At 43.0% G+C, this 27,037-nt stretch overlaps 1 protein-coding gene, 1 long non-coding RNA gene and 1 other non-coding gene across 11 annotated transcripts in view; 2 read left to right on the top strand and 1 right to left on the bottom strand.

Annotated features, from left to right (window-relative positions):
- ZBTB10 (zinc finger and BTB domain containing 10) overlaps window positions 1-13,104 on the bottom strand; it is a 39,241-nt gene extending 26,137 nt beyond the window's left edge. Inside the window, exon 1 of one of the 2 annotated variants that reach the window (XM_017341413.3) lies at window positions 12,001-13,104. In XM_017341413.3, the coding sequence (XP_017196902.1) occupies window positions 12,001-12,990 (990 nt within the window). In that variant the 5' untranslated portion in view covers window positions 12,991-13,104. The remainder of the gene's footprint in view (window positions 1-12,000) is intronic. The other variant, XM_008255691.3, reaches the window with a different exon arrangement.
- A 552-nt stretch (window positions 13,105-13,656) lies between these two features.
- LOC127490727 (uncharacterized) overlaps window positions 13,657-27,037 on the top strand; it is an 86,737-nt gene continuing 73,356 nt past the window's right edge. For all 8 annotated transcript variants that reach the window (XR_011389486.1, XR_011389489.1, XR_011389488.1 and 5 more), the window contains exon 1: window positions 13,657-14,400. This is a non-coding gene — a long non-coding RNA (uncharacterized lncRNA). The remainder of the gene's footprint in view (window positions 14,401-27,037) is intronic.
- On the top strand, window positions 20,357-20,460 carry LOC127490828 (U6 spliceosomal RNA). The gene has a single exon (XR_007919223.1). It is a non-coding gene; the product is annotated as a U6 spliceosomal RNA (small nuclear RNA).

The following is a 27,037-nucleotide window of genomic DNA, read 5'->3' as shown; positions in this document are numbered from 1 at the left end:
TTGTGAGACTGAAGCATTCATCACCCTAAATACTGAAAGGAATCAACAGCCGGGTGCAACCCTTGCTATTATTTAAATGACCAAACACATCTGACTGAAGATCAGTAAGATTTCATTTAAAGAATAATAAGCATCATGTTATTCATGTCAAATATACACTAAGGACATAAATTGAACATTTAAAATTAAAGTGTAAAGAGCAATTATTTCCTTAAGAAATTTTCATTTCTAGAAATTGAATTAATTTGCTTTATCTCTGATAGAAAAGCAACAGTATGCTTCTCTGAACTTGAAATATCAAAGTAAAATAATGTGGGCATTATCAGCCTATCGAACATCATTTGAAAGGTAAATTCTAAGTCTTGGCAAACACTGAAATCAAACAGCTTAGGTCAATGGAGTTAATTAAATCTAGTAAGAGATAGACCCTAAGGAGAAAATGTGTTCCAACTATAGGAATATTCAATTATATAACTCGTCAATCAACTTTCAAAATACCTTCTTTTTAGGGCCATAAATACATCAACTGTAAAGTAAGAAGAGTTCATGAATTCAAAATTCCTTATGTTTATAAAACTTTGTCTTTCATCATACAACTATTCATTATAGCTATATGTAGCATTGCTGAAGTTAAGGTAATTTCCTATAAAATAATTAACGACTGTGTGCTATAAAAGAGTACAATCTAATTTCAAAATGTTACTTGTACCAACTGTCAACTGTGTGTCTTTGGGCAAGTCACTATCCCTGAAAGACTTTTCTTAAACAATAAAGTAGTACCACAAATATTAGAATCAATAATTTTATGACTTTCTTCAGTCACTAGGTGGGTAAGCTCCCTTAATAAGGCAGAACTGTGTCTCTCTATAACCTTGAATAGTGCACTTAGACACTACTTAATAATTCTGCTAAATAAATGAAGTAATCATTTTTCCCCAAGAGAAAAACTGCTGACATTTCTAGTAGAAAAGATGTTAACTGAAAATGTTAACCTAATTTAAGTGTTAAACTTTTCATTGTTTTCTTTAGGCACAAGATACTAACATATACAGACCATTTCTAAAATAATGAAATATAAATCTAACAGTTTATTGTCATAGATAAAAACATGGAAAGATACAGAATATGTGTAAGCATGCTCAAAAGGAATGATAATGGGAAGACAGGACCACTAAAGAATTCTTGGAATACTCTAAATGGGATTCCTAAAGAATAACCAAACTCCATCTGACTCAATCATGGGTATAGCTAAATTATAATTCATATACTTACATGCTGTATAAATACTCATCTTATATCTTAGGTTTAACTTATATTTATATACCCACAATGGCTTTACTTCCGAGTCCTGGTCTCAGGAGGCTATACACACAATAATCTCAGTACTCTGAAACTAAACCACAGTCCACCTAAGAATTTTTGTGCTGCTTCCAGGTATGAAAAGTCACTGAAAGAACCAAAGTATTATAATTTCAGAAAGCTTCAGTGTTTCACAAGCATAATGCAACAGTATGGATAACCTCCAAAATCTGGGGTTTAGGAGTATGATAACTAAAGAATGAAGCATAGGAAGTAGAAATTTTCCTTTCATTTTTGACTGAGCCTTAACAGCTTTCCCAACCTCTCCTACCACCTCATGTGCATGTTTTTACACTACAGCAACTGCCTCCAGCCCCACCCCATCACTCCAATGTTACAACACTCTAAATTAGCTATTTTCTCTTCCTACTAAAACATCCAATCCTCAGCAAAAGCAGGTTAATAGTCAAAGGTAGAATAAACAAATCTGTAAACCCCCCAATTTTTGTTTTGAAGGATGAGGGAAAGGAAGTGCGGTAAAAAAAATTTAAAAATTAGAAAAGAGGTTGTTTTGCAAGCAGTGTTGCGGTACAGTGGATTAAGCCACCTCATCCAATGCCAGTACCCCCAGAGTGCTGTTTCCAGTCCTGGCAGCCCCTCTTCACTTCTAGCTTTCTCCTAATGAATGTGGGAAAAGCAGTGGCCAGAGCTGCCACACGAGACCAATGCTGTGGTGCACCAAGTTAAGCTGCTGTCTGTGATGCGGGCATCCCTTGCTGGGTGCCTGGCGCAGCCCCTGTGGAACCCACTGACTCCTCCCTGAGTCTGGCTCCCTGTCCAGTCTACTGGCTGGCCTGGGGCATCCCCTTCTCTTTTGCGAGTCCAGGTGTTCCACTTCTGATCCAGCTCCCTGCTAATGTACCTAGGAAGGCAGCAGAGGATGGCCCAAGAGCTTATTAGGTCCCTGCCACCCACATGGAAGACCAGGATGGAGTCACAGGCCCCTGGCCCACACTAGGCCAAGCTGTTGCAGCCCTTTGGTGAACGGACCAGTAGATAGATGCAGGATCTCTGTCTCTGACTCTGCCTTTCAAATAAACTAATTTTAAGGGGAAAAAATGCATAGAGCTGTTACCCACATGGGAAACCCAGATGGAGTTCCTAGATTCTGGCTATGCCTGGCCTAGCCCTGGCTGTTGCAGGCATTTGGGGAGTAAACTAGAGGATACAGTATCTTTGTTGGCCTTTCAACTAACAATTATAAAAAAACAAGAGGTTTTATTTAAGCTAACATCTTGTATCTAATAAACCAGCCTGTGTGAAATTTCAAGCTATTTAGCAAAGGGGAATTAAAATCTTTAGGACGTGTATGAATAATATAAAGAAATAAAATAATACTCAAAATGCCTGTAATAATTACTGCTATAGTTTAGATTTCTATAAAAGCATCATACTGTTTTTTTTTTTGCTCTCCCTTTTGAGAGTGCATAAAGTTTTACTAATTTGCCTGTTTGCTACAGAAAATTCTGAACACAAGTGAGAAATCTTTCTTTGGTGCAGGCTTCACACTGTTATGAATGCTGCATCTGGCCAGCAAGCTCATTTTGTTCGAAGATATTGCAGTGTAAGTATGAACACTTGGAAGAAGCAAAAATTTTAGACACTGAATAAAATTCAGCAGCACCTCCACAGTGTTTGTGTACACAGTGAATCAAGCTTTTACAAGTCAAAAATTGCCTAAATTTTTTTTATCATCAAGCCGTTAAAAACACTCTACAAGGTGGCTCTAACTATAGCAGTCATCCTAAGCTATGGTCATTGTGTCCTGAATTTGGGGGCCCAGTTCCCAATTTTTAAGATTCTGCCTTGATCACACCAAAAGGTCTAATTTTTCAAAACTCAGACTAAAGCCATTTAGCAAAAATATTTGCCCACTCTATTTTGACACAAGCTCTATAACTCAAACACTGTTCAGTCACCATTTTTTCTCATTGCTATTATACAAGAACATTTTTGTCCCCTGCTTTTACAAGCAACACCAGCAATTTCTTTTTCACTACCGATTAAAGGACTATGCTATATATTTGCAGCTCTTATTAAATATGCCCTTCAGATTGAAGGGTTTTCAAGTCAAGAGTATGTGTACTTTCCAAGATTTGGGTGACAGCTAAATAAGCACATAGTACTAAAGTGCTAATATAAAGTGCTAATATCATTTACTGAACAAAATAAATTAAGAACTCTCAACACTGAAAAAGAAATCTTAAAGTAGATTATCTTAAAACTCCAGAGATCTGTTCTTTGGATTCCTTCTTTAATGTTCACTCTCATAGAGAATTTCAGGTGGTACACTTAAATAAAAATTCTGACAAAGGTATTTAAATGTTTACACAACTGATCTTTTCAAATATAGGGAATTTTTCTATCTCTTTTCCCAAAAAGAAAAGCACAACTAAGGTCAGACAGTAACCTAAACTAGCTAAATAAAGAGGTTTTAAGTAAATGGACATTTAAACCTAATCTTGAAATTATTTATTTGTGATGTCCATAATTAAACTAATTTAAATGGATGAGTCCTTAGAAACAATTTATTCAAAATTCAGAGAACACTCAGTGTCCATTTAGTTAAAATCCTCTTAACCTATTATCTTCATATTTATTTCCAGGGGTACAAAATATTTCACTCCAAGGAAAAACTCTGAAAAGCTTCTTTAAAAAGCTTTAACTTCACTTGTTTAATAAGCATTGCTAGAATCTAAGAAGGGAACCAAAATTATTTGGTTCCTAACTTGAAGCCATTGCTAGATTTCCTTAAGGTACTGAAGAGCATAAACAACGGAGGTAGGAGAGCAGAGAGAAGATGTATCTAACCCATTGTTTTTAGGTGTGGAGGTATTTGGAAGAAAGGAGATTTAAACATAGCCTTAACAGATGCAAAAACTGGAATAGAAGGATGAGCATTCTCAGCAAATGAAACAAGAAAAAAAATTAAGATGATCTCCAGCATCCTCAAAATTCCAATTTTTTTTAAATTCCAAATTTATCAAAGTCCATGAAATGCAAATACTCATTAATATACTTTTCAGAGGTAAATGTCTATCATCTGCATCAGATTATAATAAAAAATGTGAATCTCTCAAAAGATCAAGAGCCACTGCTAGAAGCACCTTATAGAACTTTTAAAAGCAGACTGATTAGATTGGCAGAACCAAGATGGGAGGGTATCAGGGGACTAGACTGGCAGGTATTCTGACCAGTTGGGAAGCTACTATTTATGGTCAACACAGGAAAAACAAAGGTCAAACCAGGGAGATGGATATCGTTAATGGAGGTCTGGAAAAATATCTGAAAGGTAAATTAAGAAAACTGAGTTATTAAGTAGGTAGGGGGGAGGGGAGAGGAAAGAATCACAGGGTTTTCAGCTTTTTAGTTTAGGAAACTACATTAAATACCACCAACTCATGGAGAATATAAGACCACCATCCTGTCTCCTACTCTTCTGGGAGAGAAGCTAACTTCACTTGCAATTAATATAAACTAACAACCCTCCACAGTCAATCCAATAATGATAGGAAAATGTTGTTTGGCTTAAAAAAAAAATCAAGTGGGATACATGTTTTCTGCAATATAAGATGCCACTTGGAATGCTACCACCTGGATTCAAGCTCTGGATCATTTCCTGCTAAACTGTACCCTGGGAGGCAGCAGGTAATGCCTCAAGTAGTTGGTCCCCTGCCTCCCACACAGAGACAGAGTTCTGGGCTCCTGGTTTGGGCCTCGCCCAGCCCTAGCTATTGCCGGCATCTGGTGAGTGAACCAGTCAGTAGAAGATACTTCTTTCTCTGCTCCCCTCCTTCCTCAAGTAAGGAAAAAAAAAAAAAAAAAAATTAAAATTATCTCCCTACCCGGAAATAATTATTTTACTAGACAAATTATGGGGGCCGGCTTGGTGGTACAGAGGGCAGAGTGGCCGCCTGCAGTGCTGGCATCCCATTTGGATACCTGTTCGAGCCTGGCTGCTGGAACAGGCTCCGTTCCAGCTCCCTGCTAATATATCTGGGAAAGCAGTGGAAGATGGCCCAAGTCTTTAGGCCCCTGCACCCACATGAGACTCAGAAGAAGCTCCTGACTCCTGGCTCGAATTGGCCCAGCTCTGGCCAAACAGGCCATTTTGGGGGTGAACCAGCAGATAGAAGCTCTCTCTCCCTCCACCTTTCACATAAATAAACAAACAAATCTTTAAAAACAAAGAAGAATGCTACAGAAAAGAGACAAATTATGTAGCATTAAGTCCTTAACTGTAAATTTAAAAATCAAGAAAAAAAGGCAGAGGGAGGGAGGATCAAGGGGAGGGAAGAATTGTCACTATATTCTTAGAATTTTATCTATGAATTATATTGAATCTGTTAAAAGCTAAAAAAATTTTTTTTAAATGAATAAATTAGCAGAAAAAATTTCCAACACAAAGTGTAAATTAAAATCATTAAAGACATCAAAATCTTTATTATTGGGGTATCCCTCTGGCCCAGCAGTTAAAATGTCCATGTCCCATGCTGAAGTAATCTGAAATAATCCAGCTTGGGCTCCTGACCCCAAACTTCCTGCTAAGGAGACCCTGGGAGGCAGCAGTAATAGCTCAAGTAACTGGGTACCTGCCCCCCATGTGGGAGACTTGGACTGTGTTCTTAGCTCCTGGATTAAGCCCTGCTCTGGCTGTTGTAGGCATTTGGGAAGTAAACCAATGGATGGAATCAATATTTATCTTATTGCCTGCATGTCCTCTCTCCCTCTGCTACTCAAATAAATGTAAGTTTTGCTACAGTGGGTTACATATTGAGAGAAAAACAGTAACTTATACTTCTAATTTCAAATTTTAGAAAAAGTCAAATTCGGGCCGGCGCCGCGGCTCACTAGGCTAATCCTCTGCCTTGCGGCGCCAGCACACCGGGTTCTAGTCCTGGTTGGGGCGCCGGATTCTGTCTTGGTTGCCCCTCTTCCAGGCTAGCTCTCTACTGTGGCCCGGGAGTGCAGTGGAGGATGGCCCAAGTGCTTGGGCCCTGCACCCCATGGGAGACCAGGAGAAGCACCTGGCTCCTGCCTTCAGATCGGCCTCTGGCCATAGCGGCCATTTGTGGGGTAAACCAACGGCAAAGGAAGACCTTTCTCTCTGTCTCTCTCACTGTCCACTCTGCCTGTCAAAAAAATAAATAAATAAAATAAAATAAAATAAAAATAAATGAAAAAAGAAAAAGTCAAATTCAATTTATAGAATGAGGCTACAGCCAATGTGATGGCAAACGAGTCCTTTTTTTTTTTTTTTTTTTTTGATAGGCAGAGTTAGTGAGTGTGTGAGTGAGAGAGAGAGAGAAAGGTCTTCCTTTGCTGTTGGTTCACCCCCCAAATGGCCGCTATGGCCAGCGGGCGATCCGAAGGCAGGAGCCAGGTGCTTCTCCTGGTCTCCCATGCGGGTGCAGGGCCCAAGCACTTGGGCCATCCTCCACTACCCTCCCGGGCCACAGCAGAGAGCTGGACTGGAAGAGGAGCAACCGGGACAGAATCTGGCACCCCAACCGGGACTAGAACCCTGGGTGCCTGCTCTGCAGGCGGAGGATTAGCCTATTGAGCCGCGGCACCGGCCGGCAAATGAGTTCTTGCTAAGTGATACTGATGAACTCTAATACTTCTCTCTTAAATTCTAAACCCACAAAACACTACACTGGTGCCTCTACACAGCAGCACACACATATTTGGTCACAAGTCTTCCTTGCTTAAAACTGTTGTTTCCATTTATTCACGGAATAAAATACAATCATTTTAGCTTGACAAGAAAACCTCCATGACTAGAGTCTAGCCACCTATTCAAGCTTGATTCTTTTCATCTTGCTCAAACTATCCATTTTTCTCAGGCACATCAAGACACCATTTCTCCATTTTCCTCATGCTGCTTCCAACTTCCAGGATGTTGTTCCCACCTCCCTTGTCATCAACATTTATTCATTTAACACAAGGTTCAAGAGCCTGGTCTATAAGCTTCTCAACTTTTGCAACTAGAACCGCTCAGTCCCTTCCTTTCAGTGCACGCTGAACACATTTCCACCATGGCGTTTGTTTAATCTCATTGTCATGTTTGTGTCTCCTTACTGAACTACAAGTTTCTTGAAGGAAAAGTAAAAAAATCAGTTTAAAGGTTTTCGTCTCCAGTGCCTTAGACCCAACAAGCAAAATTTTAGAGGGTTAAAGAAGGAAATCCTAGGTAGACAATATTGTCAGACACTACCAAAAATTTGAAAAACAAGGGAAATGAACCATCTCTTATTGAATCATACACAATGAGGGAATGATACTAATTATTCCATAATAACCACAGGTTAATTAGGCCATAGGTTCATCTTTAATATCTACTTTTCCTTCTCAAAGGTCTTTCAAACTTTCTTCCTCTCTTCCAGGCCAGCTCTCTGCTGTGGCCCGGGAGTGCAGTGGAGGATGGCCCAAGTGCTTGGGCCCTGCACCCCATGGGAGACCAGGATAAGTACCTGGCTCCTGCAGTGCGCTGGCCGCAGCGTGCCGGCCGCGGCGGCCATTGGAGGGTGAACCAACAGCAAAGGAAGACCTTTCTCTCTGTCTCTCTCTCTCACTGTCCACTCTGCCTGTCAAAACAAACAAACAAACAAACAAACAAAACCAACCAACCAACCTAGACTGTGTGTTATGGTGCAGCAAGTTTGGCTACTGCTTGGAATATACCTGCATCCGATATTGGAGTGCCTAGGTTTGGGTCCCAGCTACCCCACTTTCCATTCAGCTTTGTGCTAATGCATCCTGGGAGGCAGATGATAGCTCAGGTGCTTGGGTTCCTGCCACCCAAGTGGGAGAGCTGGGTGAAGTTCCCAGCTCCTGTTTTTGGCCTGGCCCAGTGCTGGCTGTTGCAGTTATTTGGGGCATAAACCAGCAGATGGAAGACCTCTCTTCTGTCTTGCCCTCTCTCTTCTAAATAAATAAATCTTAAACACAACCAATCAATCAACCTTTGGGTCTTATTTCTGCCTAAAGCCAAGGAGGATGATAGATTGGCCTCAGCTTCTTTGTCAGCTCCAGCTACTGACATGGACATAGTTTGATCAGTAATTTCAATCAGATCACTGGTCTGAATTTCTGGAAACATCAACTAAATTTAACAATACATTTAGGTGTGTGTCTTAGGTTTAGTAAACTGTAAGAGTTGACAGGATGCTTGATTTAGGCAATGGAAATTTCACACCTGGATAGAAAGGGGTCTAGACCAAGATACAGTAGTAATCACTATTAATAAAGCCATTTTAAGATCCTCTGGGCAAAATGGTTAAATTCTGAGAGCAAATCATCGAACCTGACTCTGAAGGTATAGCTGTTATTCAAAGTAAAACTATACCATATTATCCTTATAAATGGAGGTATACCTCTGAAATAGAAGGCTCAGAACAAAGACTCAAAAAGCATGCTTAAAGTCTCCCATGAGGGGGCCGGTGCGGTGGCACCGGCATCCCATACGGGTACCAGTTAGTGTCTGGGATGCTCCTCTTCCAATCCAGCTCTCTTGCTATGGCCTGGGAAAGCAGTAGAAGATGGCCCAAGTCCTTGGGCCTCTGCACCCATGTGGGACACGGGGAAGAAGCTCCTGGCTCCGGATCGGCTCAACTCCAGCCGTTGCGGCCATTTGGAGAGTGAACCAGTGGATGGAAGACCTTCCTTTCAGTCTCTCCCTCTTTCTGTCTCTAGCTCTACCTATCAAATAAATAATAAAAAAGTTTCCCATGAGCAATGCTTTATAACTACTGTCCAAATAATAATCTTCTCAAGAGTGCTCAAATCTTTTCAAGGTCACCATCAAAGCTTTTTTTTTTTTAATAGAAAAAGTAAGAAATGTAATCCTTGGTGACACACTAAAATTTGTCCAAACTCCTCTAAAATACAGGTCTCCTTAAAAGAGAAATGAGAATGAATAAACTACCTCTAGCTCAAATTGAACTCCTGCCTGAAGAATTCCAAAACTCATTTCAATGTTTTTAAGCCAAGAGAACGCTAACGCAAGGTATTCTTTGAAAAGCTGAGGAAAATTTCATGTAGGATATGAGAAACAGGCTCAGAATGTTCAAAGAATCTGAAGGCCAAAGTCCCAGGAGGTATCAAATGGAGAACTGGCTTGGTCTCTAACAAGAGTTATTCCATGAGACAGTGGCTACAAAACTGACAAACCAGTGACAGTGAGGTAGCTAACTACAATTAAAATAAATGACAATAAGTAATAGCTGTAATTTACTAAGCCATTGTGTGCTGGCCCATATATTTTGCATTGGAAACTAGAAGTTAACTACTTTGCCTGCCAGGAAAGAGCATGACCCAAGTCCCCCCAACCTTACGCCCAAGAATGCTCTTACAGGCTGTGTTATACTGCCTCCTACAGGTGATCAAGGGCTGTAGTTAGGGCAACAAAAACAAAAAACACCAACACTGCCCAAAGGAGTAAGGCAGAGTATTAACAGGACAAAGAGATTCAAAGGTGTTACCTGGGGTATCAAGATATCTTCCAAACTACTTAGGAACTACAGAAATGATGAGGATCAATTCAAAGCGGAAACAACCAAAACCCAATCAAGGAGGACCAACAGATAGCCTGAAAACAAACCCGCCTTACTAAATTGTATTGTCTTCAGTCTAATCAAAGAATGCCTTAAAAGAAATGAGATGATCTATCCGCTGAATTAGCAGAGATTTTCAAAGGGGAAGGGAAAGGAATAGCTCAGGTCAAGTTTTAAAAAGGTTTCACCTACCAATGAATTGTGAGCCAGACAAATGCCTAGAGAAGGATACACCCATACTAAGTCTACCATAAGGTTATCCAACTAATTCCCCCTTCCTATGATTTCAGGTTCACGAAGCAGCTAATTATAATTTGCATTCCCATTCAGATTCGCCTACATCGAAAGACTGTGCTGATAAGGACTAACTGGCCCACTGTATATTAATTCATTTCTGTTGTCTTTAAAAATTTTTAGATAACCAACTCAACATTATGTGGAAATTTAAGTTTTAATTTTCACAGGTCCCCCACCTATTTAGTATTTTACTGAATAACACCAGGCATGTTAATTAACCCTTTAAGGCCTTAGACTCCTCTTCTATAAAATGGAAACAAAGACACTTTGCACAGTAAATGTGTCTGGCACACAGAAAAACAAGAAAAATGTTAGCTCTATCTCACTTCATTGCCCAAGCTCACAAAGCTAGCAACTGCAGAAAGCTGAGATCTGAACCCAGATTTACTCCAAACCCATTCTTTTTCCATTACGACACTCCTTATAGGCTTTAGTCTCAGTTGCCACCCAGAACTCTTAAGACTTAGGACAATTTACTTAACCTTTCTGGGGCTTGTATCTTTAAATGATCTTCCTCCTAGGGTTTAAGCAACTAAATATCTGCAAGGAAAGAAAAAAACCCCAAAACTGTATCTGAAGTATATAGGAATAATAACCCTATGCTTTTTCAGTGAAAGCCCCAACTTCTGAGAATCTTCTGTACTGGGTCTGTGTGGTTATTGGTGTGCCTAACTAACTCCCTTACAAGGGTGCTGAACGCAAGATCACGCCAATAAACAACACACCAAGGGACAAATATGAGAATTGACTTTCTAAAATCAATGACTTGGCTACAAAAGAATGATTTCCATCCACATTCATGGATCTTTTTGTAAAAGTCAGAAGAAAAAAAAAACGGGCTGATCAACATCTTTGGCTTGATGGTTAGGCTACTATCTTTAGACTAGAAATGTTAAAACGAGGACTAAGAACTAAAGTACAGCTTACTTGATTTGTAGCTAAAGACTGGGGTTTTCAAGAATTTGGTCAAAAAAAAAAATTCCCTACCAGTTCAAATCAACTACTTGATCCAAAAAAACTGCATACTAAATATCTCCCACGCTAAGTTTAAAGTACTCAATGTAAACTGATTTACAAGAACGTTTCTGAAAAAGAAGGCTATAGAAGACTCTCAGCACAGAAATCTGGATAGAAGTACACAGGTCAAAGCTACGACAGTTTACCACAAGCAAGTCTTGGTAAGAAAGTTCAACAAGTTCAGCCGAGACGAGTTTAGTAAAATTACTCACATGAGAAAGGAGTTATTCAAATAGCTTCCCCAACATTTACATACAGTTCTGACACTTCACATTATCGTGCTCTAATGGAAGAACTCTTTCGGCTAGACGGTTTCTTGGGAGAGGTATTGCCAGGTTTAGGGAACTCTGCCTAATCCACTCTTCAGTTGCCAGATCTGACTTCCAGCAGTACACTAAACCTCTACGAACATAAGGCGGCTTCGCTAAAATCACAGCTAATAAAATACATGACCCGAAGTCATCCTTTTAGACTAAAACCTTCAACCTACTTTTTCAAAACCTTCTACTGGATTCAATCCCAAGAGCAAAGAAATCTCAGTCATAAAGACATAAAAACACAGTCAGCGGTACGATTAGAAAATTGTCATTCCGTTCCCCTCCCCCCACACCACATACACAACTTTTGCAAACTTGTTCCCAGGCTTTCCAAACCCCCACGCGGAAGGCTCCCCGCACCCCTCTCAACGGGAGCGATGCCCTCGCTCAGGGGAATGGGTGGTTTAGCCAAGGAATCTTCCCCCTAAAAGAGGCAGGCGCGAGCTCTAGCCTACCTGGGCGTTGGCTTCGTGGAGTTTGTGCTCGGTAGAGACGTGGTGCCTCAGGAGAAGGGTTTTCTTGTAGTTGCGGGTCCCTCGAGAAAGCTCATCGTGCCCCACCTGGGGCAGGTCCACGCTGCCCCCATCCTCGGAGGTCTTTTGGCACCAGCCGCAAAACATAAGGCCAGTATCCTTGGAATACCGCAGCCAGGGAAAATCCTTTAGCCAGGAGGTCTGGAAGGAGCACTGGAGCTTCTGCATTAGGGACTTGGACCGCGCGAGCGGCAAGTGCTGGACAGTCTCTCCTTCGCCAGCTCCCACACCGCTGCCCTCCACTTCGTCCCCGCCATCGCCGCCCGACCGCCTGCTGCTGCCGCAGCTGCCGCCTTCCGCCCCACTGCCGTCGCCCAGGCTCGCCCCCTCCTCCTCGTCCTCGGTGCTGTCGCTCAGGGACGCGCCGTCCTGCATCAACTCCTTCCCCTCCAGCGCGTCCAGCTCCAGCTCCACAGCCGCCGGCCCTCGTCCATTGAAATGCCTCAGGGGCCACGCCGAGGTCTCGGGCCGGCCGCGGCTACTGCCATTGTTGCCGAGACCCCCGCCGCCGCCGCCTCCTCGGAAGGCCAGAGTCCGACGGTTCCTTTCCGCTAGCAAGGGGCCCCCCGCGCCACCGCCGCCCAGCGAGGTGGGGCCGCCCGCGTCTTGGGGGAGCAGCAACTCCTTAGCTTCCTCGGCGGCGGCCGCGGCAGCCGCAGCAGCGGCCGCCCCAGCGGAGGCCTCCAAGTCTTGGGGCTCCAGGCCCTCCAATTCCGTTTCCTCGTCGGCCCCCCGCCCATTGGGCTGCTGAAGCGCGGGCGGCGCCGGCGGCGGGGGCTGTCTTGGCTGCGGCTGCTGAGGCCAAGCCGAGGCCTCCCCGCCAGCGTTATTGTTCGTGGAGCCGCCGCTGGCGGTGACCAACCCGCCTCCTCGGAACGCCAGCGTCCTGCGGTTCATCTCACTGAACGACATGGCGCGCGCAGCCGCCGCCGCCGCCGCCGCCGCCGCCGCCCGGTGCCCCGGCTCGCGCCCGGCCTCGGGCCGCGTCCCGCGCGCTCCCCGCGGCTCCCCCTCCGCTTCGCCCCCGCCCCCGGCGTTCCGGTCTCGCGGGGCTCGGCCTCGCCCTCCCGCCCGGCTCGCGCCCGGGGCTGCCGCACGCGTCCGCGTCCGCTGCCGCCGCCGCCGCCGCCGCCTCCGGCCGCTCTCCGCGTCCTCCACCCCCGCCCCGCTGCGCTCCGGGCAGCGTCCCGCGCGGAGAAGGGGGCGGGCGGCGGAGAGGCGAGGAGCGAGCCGGGGCGCGTGGGGCCTTCGAAGTTGAGAGGCGGAGTGCGGGGAGACCCTCCGCTGCCCCCTCTTCTACGCCGCGCGCACACACCGACCCTCCAAACAGATATCCTTCCTCCGGCGCGCCGAGGAGTCCCGCCGCCGCCGCCGCCGCCGGCTGCCGACGCGCTGAGGACGAGAGGCACGTTAAACTGCCCGGCTCCGCCACATAACGAGCCGACAATAAAGCCGGCGGAGCGCTTCCGTCCGACCAGGCCCTGGCGGAGGTCGAATGGCAAATGAACAACGGACCGTGCGCCCACAATGCACCGGGGTAGCAGTAACCGCTGGAGGGGGAAAGGGTGGGGGCCGGGCTGGGGGAGGGGGGCTGGGCTTGGGGCTGGGCTGGGGTGGGGTGGGGGCGCCAGGGGACCGGGAAAGGGGCCGGGCCGCGCCTCCGGCCTGGGGGCGGGGGTGCGGCCGCAGGGAAGGAAGTCGGCCGAGGGGCGGGGGGACAAAAGGCCGGGCGGCCGGCTGGGGGTCTCGGGGAGGGGCGGGCGTGTGCGGCCGGGGCCAGGGCTGCGCGGAGGACAAACAGCTGGCGAGTGTCAGGGTCTGGCCGCCTCCCCGCTGCCCACAGGCACCTACCCGCGCCCGGGACGCGCGTTTTCCTCCTCTCGCCACGAGTTCACCTGGGACTTTGGGAAATAAGTGCGCGGTGGGAAGCTGCGCTCCAGCCTTGTCATTTGCTGGGGGTGGGTGGGGTGGGGTGGGGTGCGGTGGGTGGGGGTGTGGGTGTGTGTGGATGGCGGTGCCCGAGGAAGTGAACTTATTTTGTCCCCTCACAAAGACTGGAGCGGGCGAGCGCCTCTCGGGCGAGGAGGTGGCGAGCCGCGGACCACCGCCTGCCCTGGATGCCAGGGCAGCGCCTCGGGCCCCGGGGGCAACCATCCTCTCGCCGAAAACGCACCGCCCCGAGTGTCTTGACGGCCGTGATGAAATGGAAATTTAAATAAAAGGTCGAACACGTGCGTTCACTGGGAAGTATTGACATGGGTGTTACATCACCGGCAACCAATCAGAGGGCTCGGCTCGTGTTTATACTTCTACAACCACCTTGTGAGTATTACAGTATGTCATAACGTTATAAATATTAGGCAGGGTTTTCCCCAGCCGCGGCAGGAGGCTGCTCGCACGGACCCGGCGCGCGGCTCCCGAGATTGCCAGCCCCAGCGCAGCAAGGGCTCATTTGAAAAGAAAAAAAAAAAAAGCAACGCCAACTGTTTACATTGCATATAGAATTTAGAGTGATTAGAACTGATTGAGCTGGGAGTGAAGCGCCCAAGGCGACCATCCTAGTGGACTTTTTCACTGAAAGGTTCTCCGGTTTGGAGCCCTTAACATTGATCCCTTTTTAAAAAAAGTCTTTTAAAAAGATGCTACATGTAGCAAATTCTGCAGTGTTTAGGCTCATATGCTAGTTTACAGTATTAGATAAGTCAAGTTTTTTTTTTTGTTATTGTCGTTCAAACAAGTTTCACCGCCCCCCCCCCAAAAAGATACCTTCAGGCCATGGAGGGGTGTTTTATTTACTCTAAATAATGCATCAACTAGAAGCTGAATCGCAAATGCATATAAAACAAGTCGGAGATAACTGCTGATAAGAACCGGCTTTTTACATAAATAATTCCTTTAGAATATGCATAGGAAGAACGAAAAATATGCCTGCAGTCTTTAGGCGGTCGATTGCCAGTGAGAGGGACTGGAGTGGAGGCTTTAACCCACCTTATATATTAATGTAAAATTATAGAGAGCACTAATTAACAATTTTCATACCCTCTAACTTTATAATTCTTCAGAGATGTTTGTTTCCAAAATAAGAACAGTATTTAATGCTTTGAATATATATTGTGGGACATGGTATATTTTTCAGGAGTGAATATATTTTCCTGAACATATAAAATATTATTTGTCTTAATATTTTAAGTGGACTAAACACATCAGTGTACATCCAGACCAATATGCATTGATTATATAGGTTTATTTGAGGCAACAGTCGCTTCACTGTAGTGTTAGTACCGTGCAGAGCAGCCAGATTGTAGATCAAACGTTAAGTCTGCCACCTGGGTGCAATGGAATTTTGATGTAGAGAATGACACTGCTGCCCTGCCACAAAAAGATGTTGGCTTTGAGTTCTTTTTCCAGCAACAAGCGTGTTGTCACCCATCTTTCTTGTCACCTAAGCCATCCCGAACCAGCAAGCTTGACACTTTGATGTAGGTCCTCAGGTTGGCACAGTTTGTAAGGTTTTGTTGTTGTTACTGTTGTCCTTGCCCGGCTTTATTTGATTTTAGTTATTGGAAAGTTTAAGACAGGGCAGTGTGTGACCTGGACCTACTTTGTGCCCAGGAGAAATGAGAGCATTCTTATATACTGTGGCCATATATAATAGTGCCACGTGTGAAGGAATGTGATTATAGCATGTTTTGTCCTTAATCCATGGTCAGTTTTTTCCATTCTAGGCACTTTGCAAGTAAATACTTTATTGAATATATTTAAACCACCACACTTCCTCCGCTACAAAAACAAATAAACAAAAAAAACCCAAGAGTTACTGAAGTTAATTACTTATCCAGGATTAAGGTGATGGGAAATGAAAATAGATGTAAGAATTTTTATGTGAACTTCAAAGCCTGTTTTGCATCCCAACACTTAAATTCAGATCTTTTGGTTCTCGTCTTGTATCCCTAGTACATAATTGGCACTGTTTAAGTTTCTGCTGGTCTTGTTAGTTTTGCTTTTAATATTGCTAACTTCAACCAAAAATGTTAGAATCCTTGATGGTGTTAGGACTGCATTTTTCTTAGATCTGTAACATATGTTTTGCCCCCTATCTGGAATTATGTTTAAGCATGGACTGATTAGGGGTGAGTGACACTAGATTCAAGTGGTACAAACGACTTAAATTCCAGGTCCACTGAACTCCTAAAAGCCAAACAGTATCTGTGTGTGGTGTGCGCACACATTGCGTGTGTGTACACACGCCTGGGTATTTATGTACACTTTTTGTATATACTCGATTGCCTTCCCCTAAACCCTGAAGGAAGATCAAACCAGAAACAAGTATGCAGGGGCCAGCAGTCACAGATCTCTCAGAATGCCCTATGACAAGGGAACTTTGGGTGACGAAGGGGATCTCCTACTCTGTAAAGGGAGTTTTTAGGAATTCCCCCACCCCTTCCAGTCTCCTGCTAGCAAGCAGGGATCTGTTCTGCCCTGTAGCCCCTATATTTACTGTTAGGGTTCTGCAGTGTTCAAGGGAATTCCCCCTTATGTTTACCAGGGGAACCCCTTAAGAATGGGGGCATCCCCAACCAGTTTGTCCCCTAACGTCATTTTTAGGCTATGTAAAACTGCTGATGTTGACGTTTGATCCAGCCCCACCATAACTGTGATGGCACTAACCCGACTGAGCCTGTCTTCCGTTGTCCAGCGTGACTGTCCTTCACGGCCTTGGTGCATCCACTAGAATGAAGGCCGAGAGGAGAGGGACTGTCTTCTGCTCCCTGCTTCCCTAGGCCCAACCTGGCACCCAGTAGGCAATCAGTCAATGTTGAGTCATTTACCATGTCTTCCCTTCCAACACATTTTAATAGGCCACTTTTTCTGTTTCCTCTTTTTATTTTCCTTAGTTATATGAACAATAAAAGTATCGAGTTAATGTTTCCATTGTATTTATTTTAAAAGCAATAATGTAGTTGAGTATAAATAATATTAGTGCCATTTTCTGTGTGGCTTCCCCATGAATTGCAAACATGTAGTTTACACAAACTCCTTGTGAGTTAAATCAAAGCAGGTATCGTTATCCTCGTTTGACAGATGAGGAGACCCAGTACACAAAAGCTAACCAACTTGCTTAAGGTTATAAATGAGATAGAAGTTTCTAAGACTGTATACAAGAGTAATAGCCTCCAGTCGAAGGCAGGCATCCTTAACTACTAAAATACACTTAACAGTTGTTATATCTGCGTAATTATAAACTGTATTAAATTTTAAACTTTCTTGTTCAGATCTGCTCATAGGAGGGAAAAAGCTAATCACTCATTATTTCCAGTACCCAGAATTAATCACTATTCTGTAAACATGATCTTCTTCTTCTTTTCCTAGCTAAAATTGTTTGTTGGTGTTTATAACTTGGATCCTAGACTGTTCTTGCTTTCAGTTATTAATGTTTTAATATAATTATTTTAAGTATTATTTTAGTGACTGCAGGTACAGAATGCTTGACTTTAACCAGTCTTTCATTATTGAACATATCATTGCTTACAGTTTGTTTATTTTGCCATCATAAACAACTCTTTAGTGAAGATCTTTAAAACTTTGTATATATTGTTCCTTTAGGATATATTGTTTCCTTTAAAATAAACTCTAATGGGAATTTCTGTCAAAGGAATTGAACATTTCATAAACAAAGTGTCCTCGTCCCCGCCTGCCCCCACCCCAAATCCAATAGTCAAAATCCAGCCCCGAAGATGAAGATGACGGTGTTAGCAGTGGCATTGCTGAGTAGTGATTAGGTCATGAGGGCAGAGCCCTCCCCGGGCGTGCAGTTAGTGCTCTTAAAAAAGGCCAGTGGGAGCCTGTGCCCGCCCTCACCTGTGCAGCTGCAAGGTTTTCCTGTAAAGAGCAAGCCCTCACCCACACCAGCGCTGCCAGTGCCTTGACCTTGGACTTCCCAGCTTCCAGAACTGAGAAATTTCTGTTGTTTTAAGCTACCCAGTTTGTGGTATTCTCTTACAGCAGCCCAAATGGACTAGGATAGGTGACTAGTAACCAGTCTCAGCCAGTAGTGAGAAATGTGCACGAAACCACCAGCAGTGGGTAAATTTGTCAACCATCAGAGGTGCAGGGTGATGAACACGGTGGGGAATATAAATGGGAGCAAGGTTTCTGACAGGTTGCTTGTCCTTATGTGTCAGCACATAAAATGCACATAAGCCTTTTTACCTGACAGCTGTAGTGTTAGGAAGTTCTGTTAGACTGGTTAAGATGTCCATGCAAGGATGTTTACTGAAGCACTGTTTATAAAAAAGTTTTTTTTTTCCCCTGAAAAACTGGGGGAAAAATCCTTGAGCTTCTATCAATATGAAGTTGTTTATATATATTCTAATATATTCTTATTATATGTTTTTGAGCAGCCACCCAAATGATTATGTAGCATTATATAAGCACAAGCTTTATTGCTAAGTGAAGGCGGCTAGCATATCAACATATAGGAATGATTCGCTGACACATGGGGATAATCGAATCAACAATTCTCATATGGGAAAAATCCTATCATTATTTATTGAGCACCTCCTTGTTAAGCCTTGCACATGTATACATTGCTAAAAAAAATCACTCTGGTCCTTAAGAGTGTATCCATAAACCGATATGTGAATACAAGCATAAAGGGCGCTTTAAAAGGCTGTTGAACAGAATGGAGGCAATTACCTAAGATTTACTAACTGATTTGAAAGGCAGAGACAAAGCTTCCATCTGCCAGTTCACTTCCCCAACGGCTGTGACGGCCATGGCTGGGCCTGGTCAAAGCCAGGAGCCAGGAACTCTATCCGGGTTTCCTCTGTGGGTGGTAGGGACCCAAGTATTTGGGCTGTCATCTCTGCCTTCCCAGATGCATTAGCAGGAAGCAAGATAGGGTAGGAAGCAGAGCAGCATGACTTGAACCTGCGCTCAGATGTGGGATGTCAGCATTGAAAGCAGTGATTAATCCTCTGGGCCACAGCGCTGGCCCGTAGACTTCCACTTTCTACAAAAACTTTCTTAATACATTTTCTGTAGTTTTATATTGAAAGTACAATTTATTGGTTATACCATCAAAAAATCAATAAAGGTGCTTTTATTTTTAGGGAAAAAGTTGTTAACAATTAACCACAATAATCAATGATGTGGTTTTCCCCCCAAGACTTTTGGGAAAAGGTGCTGTTCATTCTTTCTCTCCCTTTAATGTGAACCAATTTGGGCCTACCTCCCCCCACACCCCCAGAAACCTCACAGAACATTCACAGGATGAAAACCATGGTGTTTCTTTTCTTGGACACTTTCAATCCCTTTAAAGTGTTATCTTGTAGAAGCTTCAGTTTACATGCATAGTTTCAGGGACATCTATCACAACAAGTCTTACATTGTGACCTCACCCTTTAGTCCCTTCTCTGCAGAAGCCAGTAATCTTTGCAAAGTGCGCATCTGATCCTGTCACCCCACCCTCCTTGGCGGTTCCTGATCCCTTCCTGCCTAAATGCCTACAGGCTTGCAGTTACTTTCCTTTGGGCTACATCTCCAGACTCTTCACAAATGCAGCACCAGCAAGGTCTGCCTGTCATCCACCCCAGCTCGTCCCTTGCCTATTCCCCCAAAGCTGCCTTCCTCTGCCCTTCATGTCAGCTTTGATCCCTGTCTGTTCCCTGTCTGTACTGCTCTTCCCTCCCTCTCAATGAACCCACGTTCATCCTCAGAGCACTCCCTTGGGGCCACTTTCCCTGACCACCCACACCCTCAACTTCAAATACCTAGTCTCAGATCCTCCGACCCTCTAACTCTGCCTCACAGCCCTGTCACAGTTGCAGGTTTTAAACGTGTGCAGAGGCCGGCCTTGGGGTACGGTGTAGTTTAAGATGCCAATTGCAACTGCTAAGATCCCACATTGGAGCTTAGGTTCAAGTTGCATGCTGCTCTGCTTTTGATGCAGCTCCCTGCTGACACATCTGGGAAAGCAGATGAGGAATTCCAGGCTCCTGGCTTCAGCCTGACCCAAGTCCTGGCTGTTGCAGCTATTTGGAGAGTGAACCAGTGGATGGAAGACTCTCTCTCTCTCTCTCTCTGTCACTAAGACTTTGAAATAGATAAATCTAAAAAACAAATAAAATTGTGTGGTTATCCTCATTGCATGCTTCCCTGTTGAACTGAAAGCTCCAGGAGGGCAGGTGCCAGAAAGCCCCAATTTTAATATTTTTAAAATTGTAAATTAAAATTATTCAAATGAAAACTTACTAGGTCATTAAAAATAATATATACAGTGCTTACTTCAGCACAAATACTAAAATTGGAATGACACAGAGAAGATTAGCACAGCCCCTGCACAAGGATGATGCAGAAACTCGTGAAGCATTCCATATTTTTTCTGGAATCTCAAAAAAATAATGTATATAAATAAAACATTGTTTTTTGTGGACTCATGCGCTTTATTTAAATTTTAAAATATTTCAAGTTCACTATTGACCATTTTGTGATTTCAGTTTCTCTAAATTCTGATTAATCACAAAGAGGAGTCTGACGCAGAGATGAGACAGATGAAGTAGGTGCCTCTTTTCTATATGTAAATTGTACAGAAGTAGATTGTTTTTGCAACATGAATTTTAATATGGGCCTCAAAGAATGGAAATACTGGAGTAAGTGGTAAGGTTTGATACTTATTTTTTATTGAAACCAATCATTAATACCATACTAACCTTGCTGATTTCTGCAATTAGCAGGTCACCCCAAACTTTACTTCACTGGGTGTGTGGTTCACAGACTCGTCTCCCTGGGAGGTCAGTTAACTTGCCTCTGTTCAGTGGCCCAGATTTCACACTGTTCCGCCTCATAAATTTACAAACCATCAGAAGGACCAGGTGAGAAAAAAATGGAAGATGCCAGGGCCAAGACAGTACAGCATGTAAAGTTAGCGCCATGAAACGGGACTTTCTTTGTGCAAGGCTCCACATGTTGTCACTCCGTGCCCCAGAATTTGGAGATAAAGTCAAGGTCACCACACTTTGAAAACTAAAGCTAATAAGGATCAACATAAATCGTGAGGAAAGTTGCAAACCCAAAACTGTCATTAGGGTGTCTCTGCCATCTGTTCAAGATTGAGGGTGCATCCCAGGATTGCAATGTAACTGCTTAGGAAAAAAAGACTCAATGTTTTCAGGTCTAGTCAAGTGTTTTACAAACTGGGCTGTGCTTAGCTCTGTAAGTATATAAAGAATTTCTTGGGCATATGTGAACACATAAGGACTGTTTTATTCAGAAAATTGATTCTCGGGCTTTTCACTTCCAAATAGACCCATTTTCCAAAAACTGAACTCCCAGAATGCTCCCCTCTAACTGGTTTTCTTTTCTACCTCTGCTTTCACAATTCCTCTTTTCCCAGTTCCTGAAAAAGAAAAAAAAAAAAAGAAAAAGGCATACCTCTCACTCAAGTTGAATCTTACTGTGAGACATTGTACCAGGATGGAAAGGAGACACTGGAGGCAACCAAAGTCAGTGTCCCTAATCACTCAGTAGCAGTACTTTTGCAACTCTCACGGTTTCCAGCTTTTGCTTTCAACAAAACTGAAGAACCACCTAACTGAGGTGTCAGCTCATCATTAAAAATAATTTTGAATAATAGTTTACTAAGGGCTTTTTGCTGGTATCTTGAAAGGCTTTAAAAAAATTTTGTGTCATAGGTAAAACAAAAGCCCTATTCCATCATCCTTATTTGTGTGTATGTGAACAAATGCTCTCATCACATATGTAAAAGAAAAGGAAAAAGGGAATGAAATGTATGACAAATCCTGTCTCACGCTTGCAAACACAGCATTGGAATGTTAATTGGAAAAAAAATCAATTGAGTAAGAAATGCATTTCAAATCAATATTATTATCAATATTTACAATATACTTATGTCTCTGATCAAATTTGCACTAACAATTATGTCGATTCAGGATTTCTTTTAACATGGTAACAAAAGTTTCTAAAGTGAGACAAATTGGTTGAATATAGACTTCTTTGTATAAATACAAAATTCTGTGGGGGAAGTAGAGTGGAAATAAAGGAAAAATGCAAAATTTCAAGCTTCATGTATTTTTATTAAGTAATTATTTTTTTCAAGTAATTATGATATATAGTCCCATTGAGTGGATTTTCTAAGATGACATAATTTTGTTTTGTATTGAAATTACAACTTGCCAGAAATGACATTCATTATAATTTAAGACTACAAGGAAATATATCAAATACTAACTTAAGAATGTGTAAAATGGCATACAGTTCTTCAAAATTGTTTTATACAGAACACTAATCTTGTTCAGTATTTTCCAAATACCATCTTTCACCAAAGGACTTGGGCCCCAGCTGCCCACGTAGAAGACCTGGATGGAGTTCCTGGCTCCTGGCTTCAGCCTGGCCCAGCCCCAGCTGCTGTGGGCATTTGGGGGAGGGAACCAGCAGATGGAAGATTCTCCCTCTTTCTCTCTCTTTCAAGTGAAATTTAAACATTTTAGAAAGACTGCCAGATTCTGAAATTCTGTCTTCTATGATGTTTTTAGAGTTCAGAGGAATTTTTTGAAATTGCAATGTTAAGATTCTTTTCCTCATTGCTCTCCCAAATGTTTAAATGTTTGTTTTACTAACAAAATTCAGAATCCTAGGTGAACCACCAGTCTAATGGAATATAAAGGGGAATATTCTGTTTTATAAAATGTTCTGTATTATTGAGCCATGGAGACAGTCAGTTTACCACCTAGTTTAATAGAGATAGCTAGCACTTTAAAGGCATTTTTAAAGTTTTTCCTGTGTGCCACACATTAAGATTTAATAGATAAATAAGACTAAATAAGGTAAATAACTCAAGAAACTACATTTCACTGTGGGAGTGGAACATTTAAATTAGTAGCTATAAAGATTAAGTGTTGAGAGATGTATAAGTTGCTATGAAGGACAGTAACTTGCTTGAAAATCTGAATTTCTAGAGATTTGAGGTACAAATATGATTGTTGCCAAAAGTAAATCTATCCCTAAGTAAGGGAGGTTTTAGTAGTTCAGTGTGGATGGTAGGAGCCATGCTTAAGGTGGGGTTTGAAAAGAAAGGAGGGGTAATGAATGAATGTAGACTTTATCCTGATAGCAGTGTGGAGACTGGAAGGCTTTAAGCAAGAGAATGATGAAGTTGGATACTTCTTAATAATACCAGTTTCTTTCATTCTAATTCTATGCTCATCAAACAGTGTGATCTCAAATTTGGCCCCCTGTGTAGATTCATCCACAAGGAAGAAATTCCCTTAGAAAATAAGGTACTTTAGCTTGCCAGATAAATGTTCTGCTGAAAGATAATGAATTTACAGTCTCTTAAATTTCATTGATTTGAAGCAGTATCCTAGAATCTAATGTATGGTAAGTATATGAATCAAGTCCAGAGTTGGGGTGTTATTTCCATCTCTCAAAGTCCTAGGACTTCTAACTACTTTCTCTATAGTACCTAAGTATCCATCTGCCTCCCACCTCTCAGGTGCACTGAGAGTTCCATAGACTTGATAGCAATGATTTTGTAAAAGATGGCAATGCGATTTTTTTAAGTTGGGGCAGGCTTTTGGCCTAGTGTTTAAGCTGCTGTCATTTTGAAGTGCCTGGGTTTGAATTTCCACTGTGTCCCTCTTTCCAGCTTCCTGCTAATGTGCACTTTGGGAAGCGACATGTGATGATAGCTCAAGTAGTTGTGTCCCTGCCATCCACGTGGGTGGCTTGGACTGAATTCTCATCTTCCAGTGTCAGATCAGTCAGCCATGGCCATGGTAGGCATTTGGACAGTGAACCAATGACTTGGAGTGCGCTTGCTCGCTCTCTCATGCCTCTCAAATAAATACATACGCATATATATATATTTATTTAAAATACACATATTTTAAATCTGTAACACTATTTCCAGAAATTAAAATGACACTCTTCCAAATTGTTCATGATCAGCCAGCATAAAATTTCCATCTAACATTGATATATTATTCTTGTAGGAACAGCCATAAAGAACAGCTGTGCAGTTGTGCCTCTGTTCACAGAAGGGGTGGACCAGAGAGTGGGTGGAGAAGGAAAAAATTCCTGAGTACCACTGGATAAATTGCTCAGAGTAGCTGCACCTCTTACAGTGGGTCCGCAGTAGTATCTGCAGGTACAGAGACTGGTCAGCACAAGTCAGTCGGGCAAGTTGTTCGCCTGTCAGTAAAATGAGAATCCAGGCATTATTTTTGGCTTGGTAAGTTTTCTGACTGAGGTTTATTTCCCCAGGCCAGTCGTAGTCAGTGTTGTCCTGTGCATGTTATTATGCCTCACTGGTCAGTGGAACAATTAGGCTCATTGAGCAAGTACAATTCAGGTACAGCTGACTTTTTTCTTCCGTTTAAGTAACCTGACCTAACTACTGTGGGATTCTGGATTCTGTTGTTGACTCATAAATATTTCAGGCTTTTCAGGTTTGCTCAGGAGACAAAAATGATCCACTTGTGATCCAGAGATCTCTTCCTTCTCATGGTCTCCGTGTTACTTTTATTAATGCATGTATTCCCACAAAGACATCCACGCACGATAGGAAGCAGTCACTCCGTGGTTTTACTGAAGAGGACTGCAGTGCTCGTGCTGGGAGGCCTTGGTCAAATTGCTATCTCTAGACTCTGGTTTCCTCATTCATGAAACGGAGCTGTCATAGAATAGGGTTCAATTGTCAATTGATTTCTTGGTTTATATTTACCAGGCACTGAGTTAAGGGCTTTACATATATTATCTCAAATACGAAAAGCAAAAAGCACTTCATTCTGCCTGGTAAATATAAGCCAGCAAATTAATTTATCCAACATATTTAAATACTGCGTATTTGCCAGATGCTGTGGTAGATACCAGGGATAAAATGGGGAGCAACAAAAGACACAGTCCAGGTGATAGGGCATTTACCCTCATCTAGTCAGCACATGTTGGAGACCTGTATAGAAATAACACACTATACCCTATCATTTTTTAGGGGCAGGCGTTGTGGCACACCAGGTTAAGCCACTGCTTAAGACTGTCATGTCCCACATCAGTTACTATTTTAAAGATTTTTTAAAAAGGTTTATTTATTTATTTGAAAGAGTTACACAGAGGGAAGGAGAGAGAGAGAGAGAGGCCTTCCATCTGCTGGTTCACTCCTCAGATGCCGCAACAGCCGGAGCTATGCCGATCTGAAGCCAGGAGCCAGGAGCTTCTTCCAGGTCTCCTATGTGGGTGCAGGTACCCAAGGACTTGGGCCATCTTCTGCTGCTTTCCCAGGCCATAGCAGAGAGCTGGATTGGAAGTGGAGCAGCCGGGACTCGAACTGGCACCCATGTGGGATGCCAGTACTGTAGGCGGCAACTTTACCTGCTACACCACAGTGCCAGCCCCAATTTTAAAGATTTTAACTTTAGCAATTACAAGAGTTTTTTTTTAATTAAAGAGAAAATATTTACATCTCAAATAGAAAAGAAAATTAAAAAGTATTCTTGATCTTTAAAAACCAATCACTTGATCATAGATTTTTTTTTTTCACCAGCTCATTATATCTATTCAACATCTGCATCACTTGGATGTACTAATCCTTTATTTATACTTTCATTCTCTGTGTCAGGTTTACTTAGGAGTGTACCTTCTTAAAAAAAAAGTTAACTGAATCTGTTCATGGAAAAATCTCAGGAGGTTTTGAAAACTAATGCTGCTACAATGTTTCCAGATCTGCTACCAAAGCTGTTGGTGTTGGCAGCTCTTCAAAAAGTTACGAATTTTTTTAAATGATACATATTTCCTGTGAACTTTTATAAATTTAAGATTTATTTATTTATTTGAAAGAGCAAGAGAGAGAGAGGGACACACACACATATACATATATGTAGTGGGAAGGTGTGTTTTATATTTATATGTATATATATACATATATATCTATACACACATAAGATACAGTGATGATAGCTAACTAACAAACATGAAGACATAAAAGCAAGAGTGGGTTGAAAGAAATGAAATTATCTTAGAGTAACATTTGGAGAGGGAGTGACATTGTGGCACGGTGCATTAAGCCACTGCTTTGCATCCCATATGGGCACCAACGGTTCAAGTCTTGACTGCCCCACTTCTGATCCAGCTCCCAGCAAATGCACTTTGGAAGGCAGCAGAGGATGGCTCAAGTGTTCAGATTCCTACCACATGTGTGGGAGACCTGGATGGAGCTCTAGGCTCCTGGCTTCAGCGTGCCCCCCCCCAACTCCCCCCCCCCCCCCCCCCCCCCCGCCCAGCCATTGCAGCTGTTTGGGGAGTGAACCAGCCGATGGAAGATCTCTGAACCCATCTCTCTATAATTCTGCCTTTCAAAAAACAAACCTTTAAAGAAAATTTGGGGGGAGTGATGGGTGATGGTATTGGATTAGTCAGGGACCAAATGATGGAAAGCAAGTAACTGATGGGGATCCGCTGAAAGATTTTAAGCAAGGAAATGATAGGACTAAACTTGCTTTTGGACAGCAATGGAATTGAAGACCAGAGACACAGGGGTATCAGTTATGAAGTTATGATGCTGCTGTGACAGAACAGGTAAGAGATGAAAGCCTCATGTCCAGCAGGCATTGAAAGTAGTGTCTGAGTTGGAGGTAGTTACATAAACATATTTGGGGATTGTCAGTTCATAGTTGGTAATTATAAAGAGTTTATTTATTTATTTGACAGAGAGTTATAGACAGCGAGAGAGACAGAGAGAAAGGTCTTCCCTCTGTTGGTTCACTCCCCAAATGGCCACAACAGCCAGTGCTGCACTGATCCGAAGCCAGGAGCCAGGTGCTTCTTCCTGGTCTCCCATGCACGTGTAGGGGCCCAAGCACCTGGGCCATCCTCCACTGCCATCCCAGGCCACAGCAGAGAGCTGGACTGGAAGAGGAGCAACCAGGACTAGAACCTGGTGCCCATA

This window comes from Oryctolagus cuniculus, chromosome 6 (genome assembly GCF_964237555.1).
Source record: "Oryctolagus cuniculus chromosome 6, mOryCun1.1, whole genome shotgun sequence".
In the NCBI taxonomy this organism is placed as follows: Eukaryota; Metazoa; Chordata; class Mammalia; order Lagomorpha; family Leporidae; genus Oryctolagus; species Oryctolagus cuniculus.
Note: the sequence above shows the minus strand (reverse complement) of the source record. Positions and strands in the feature narration are given on the sequence as shown.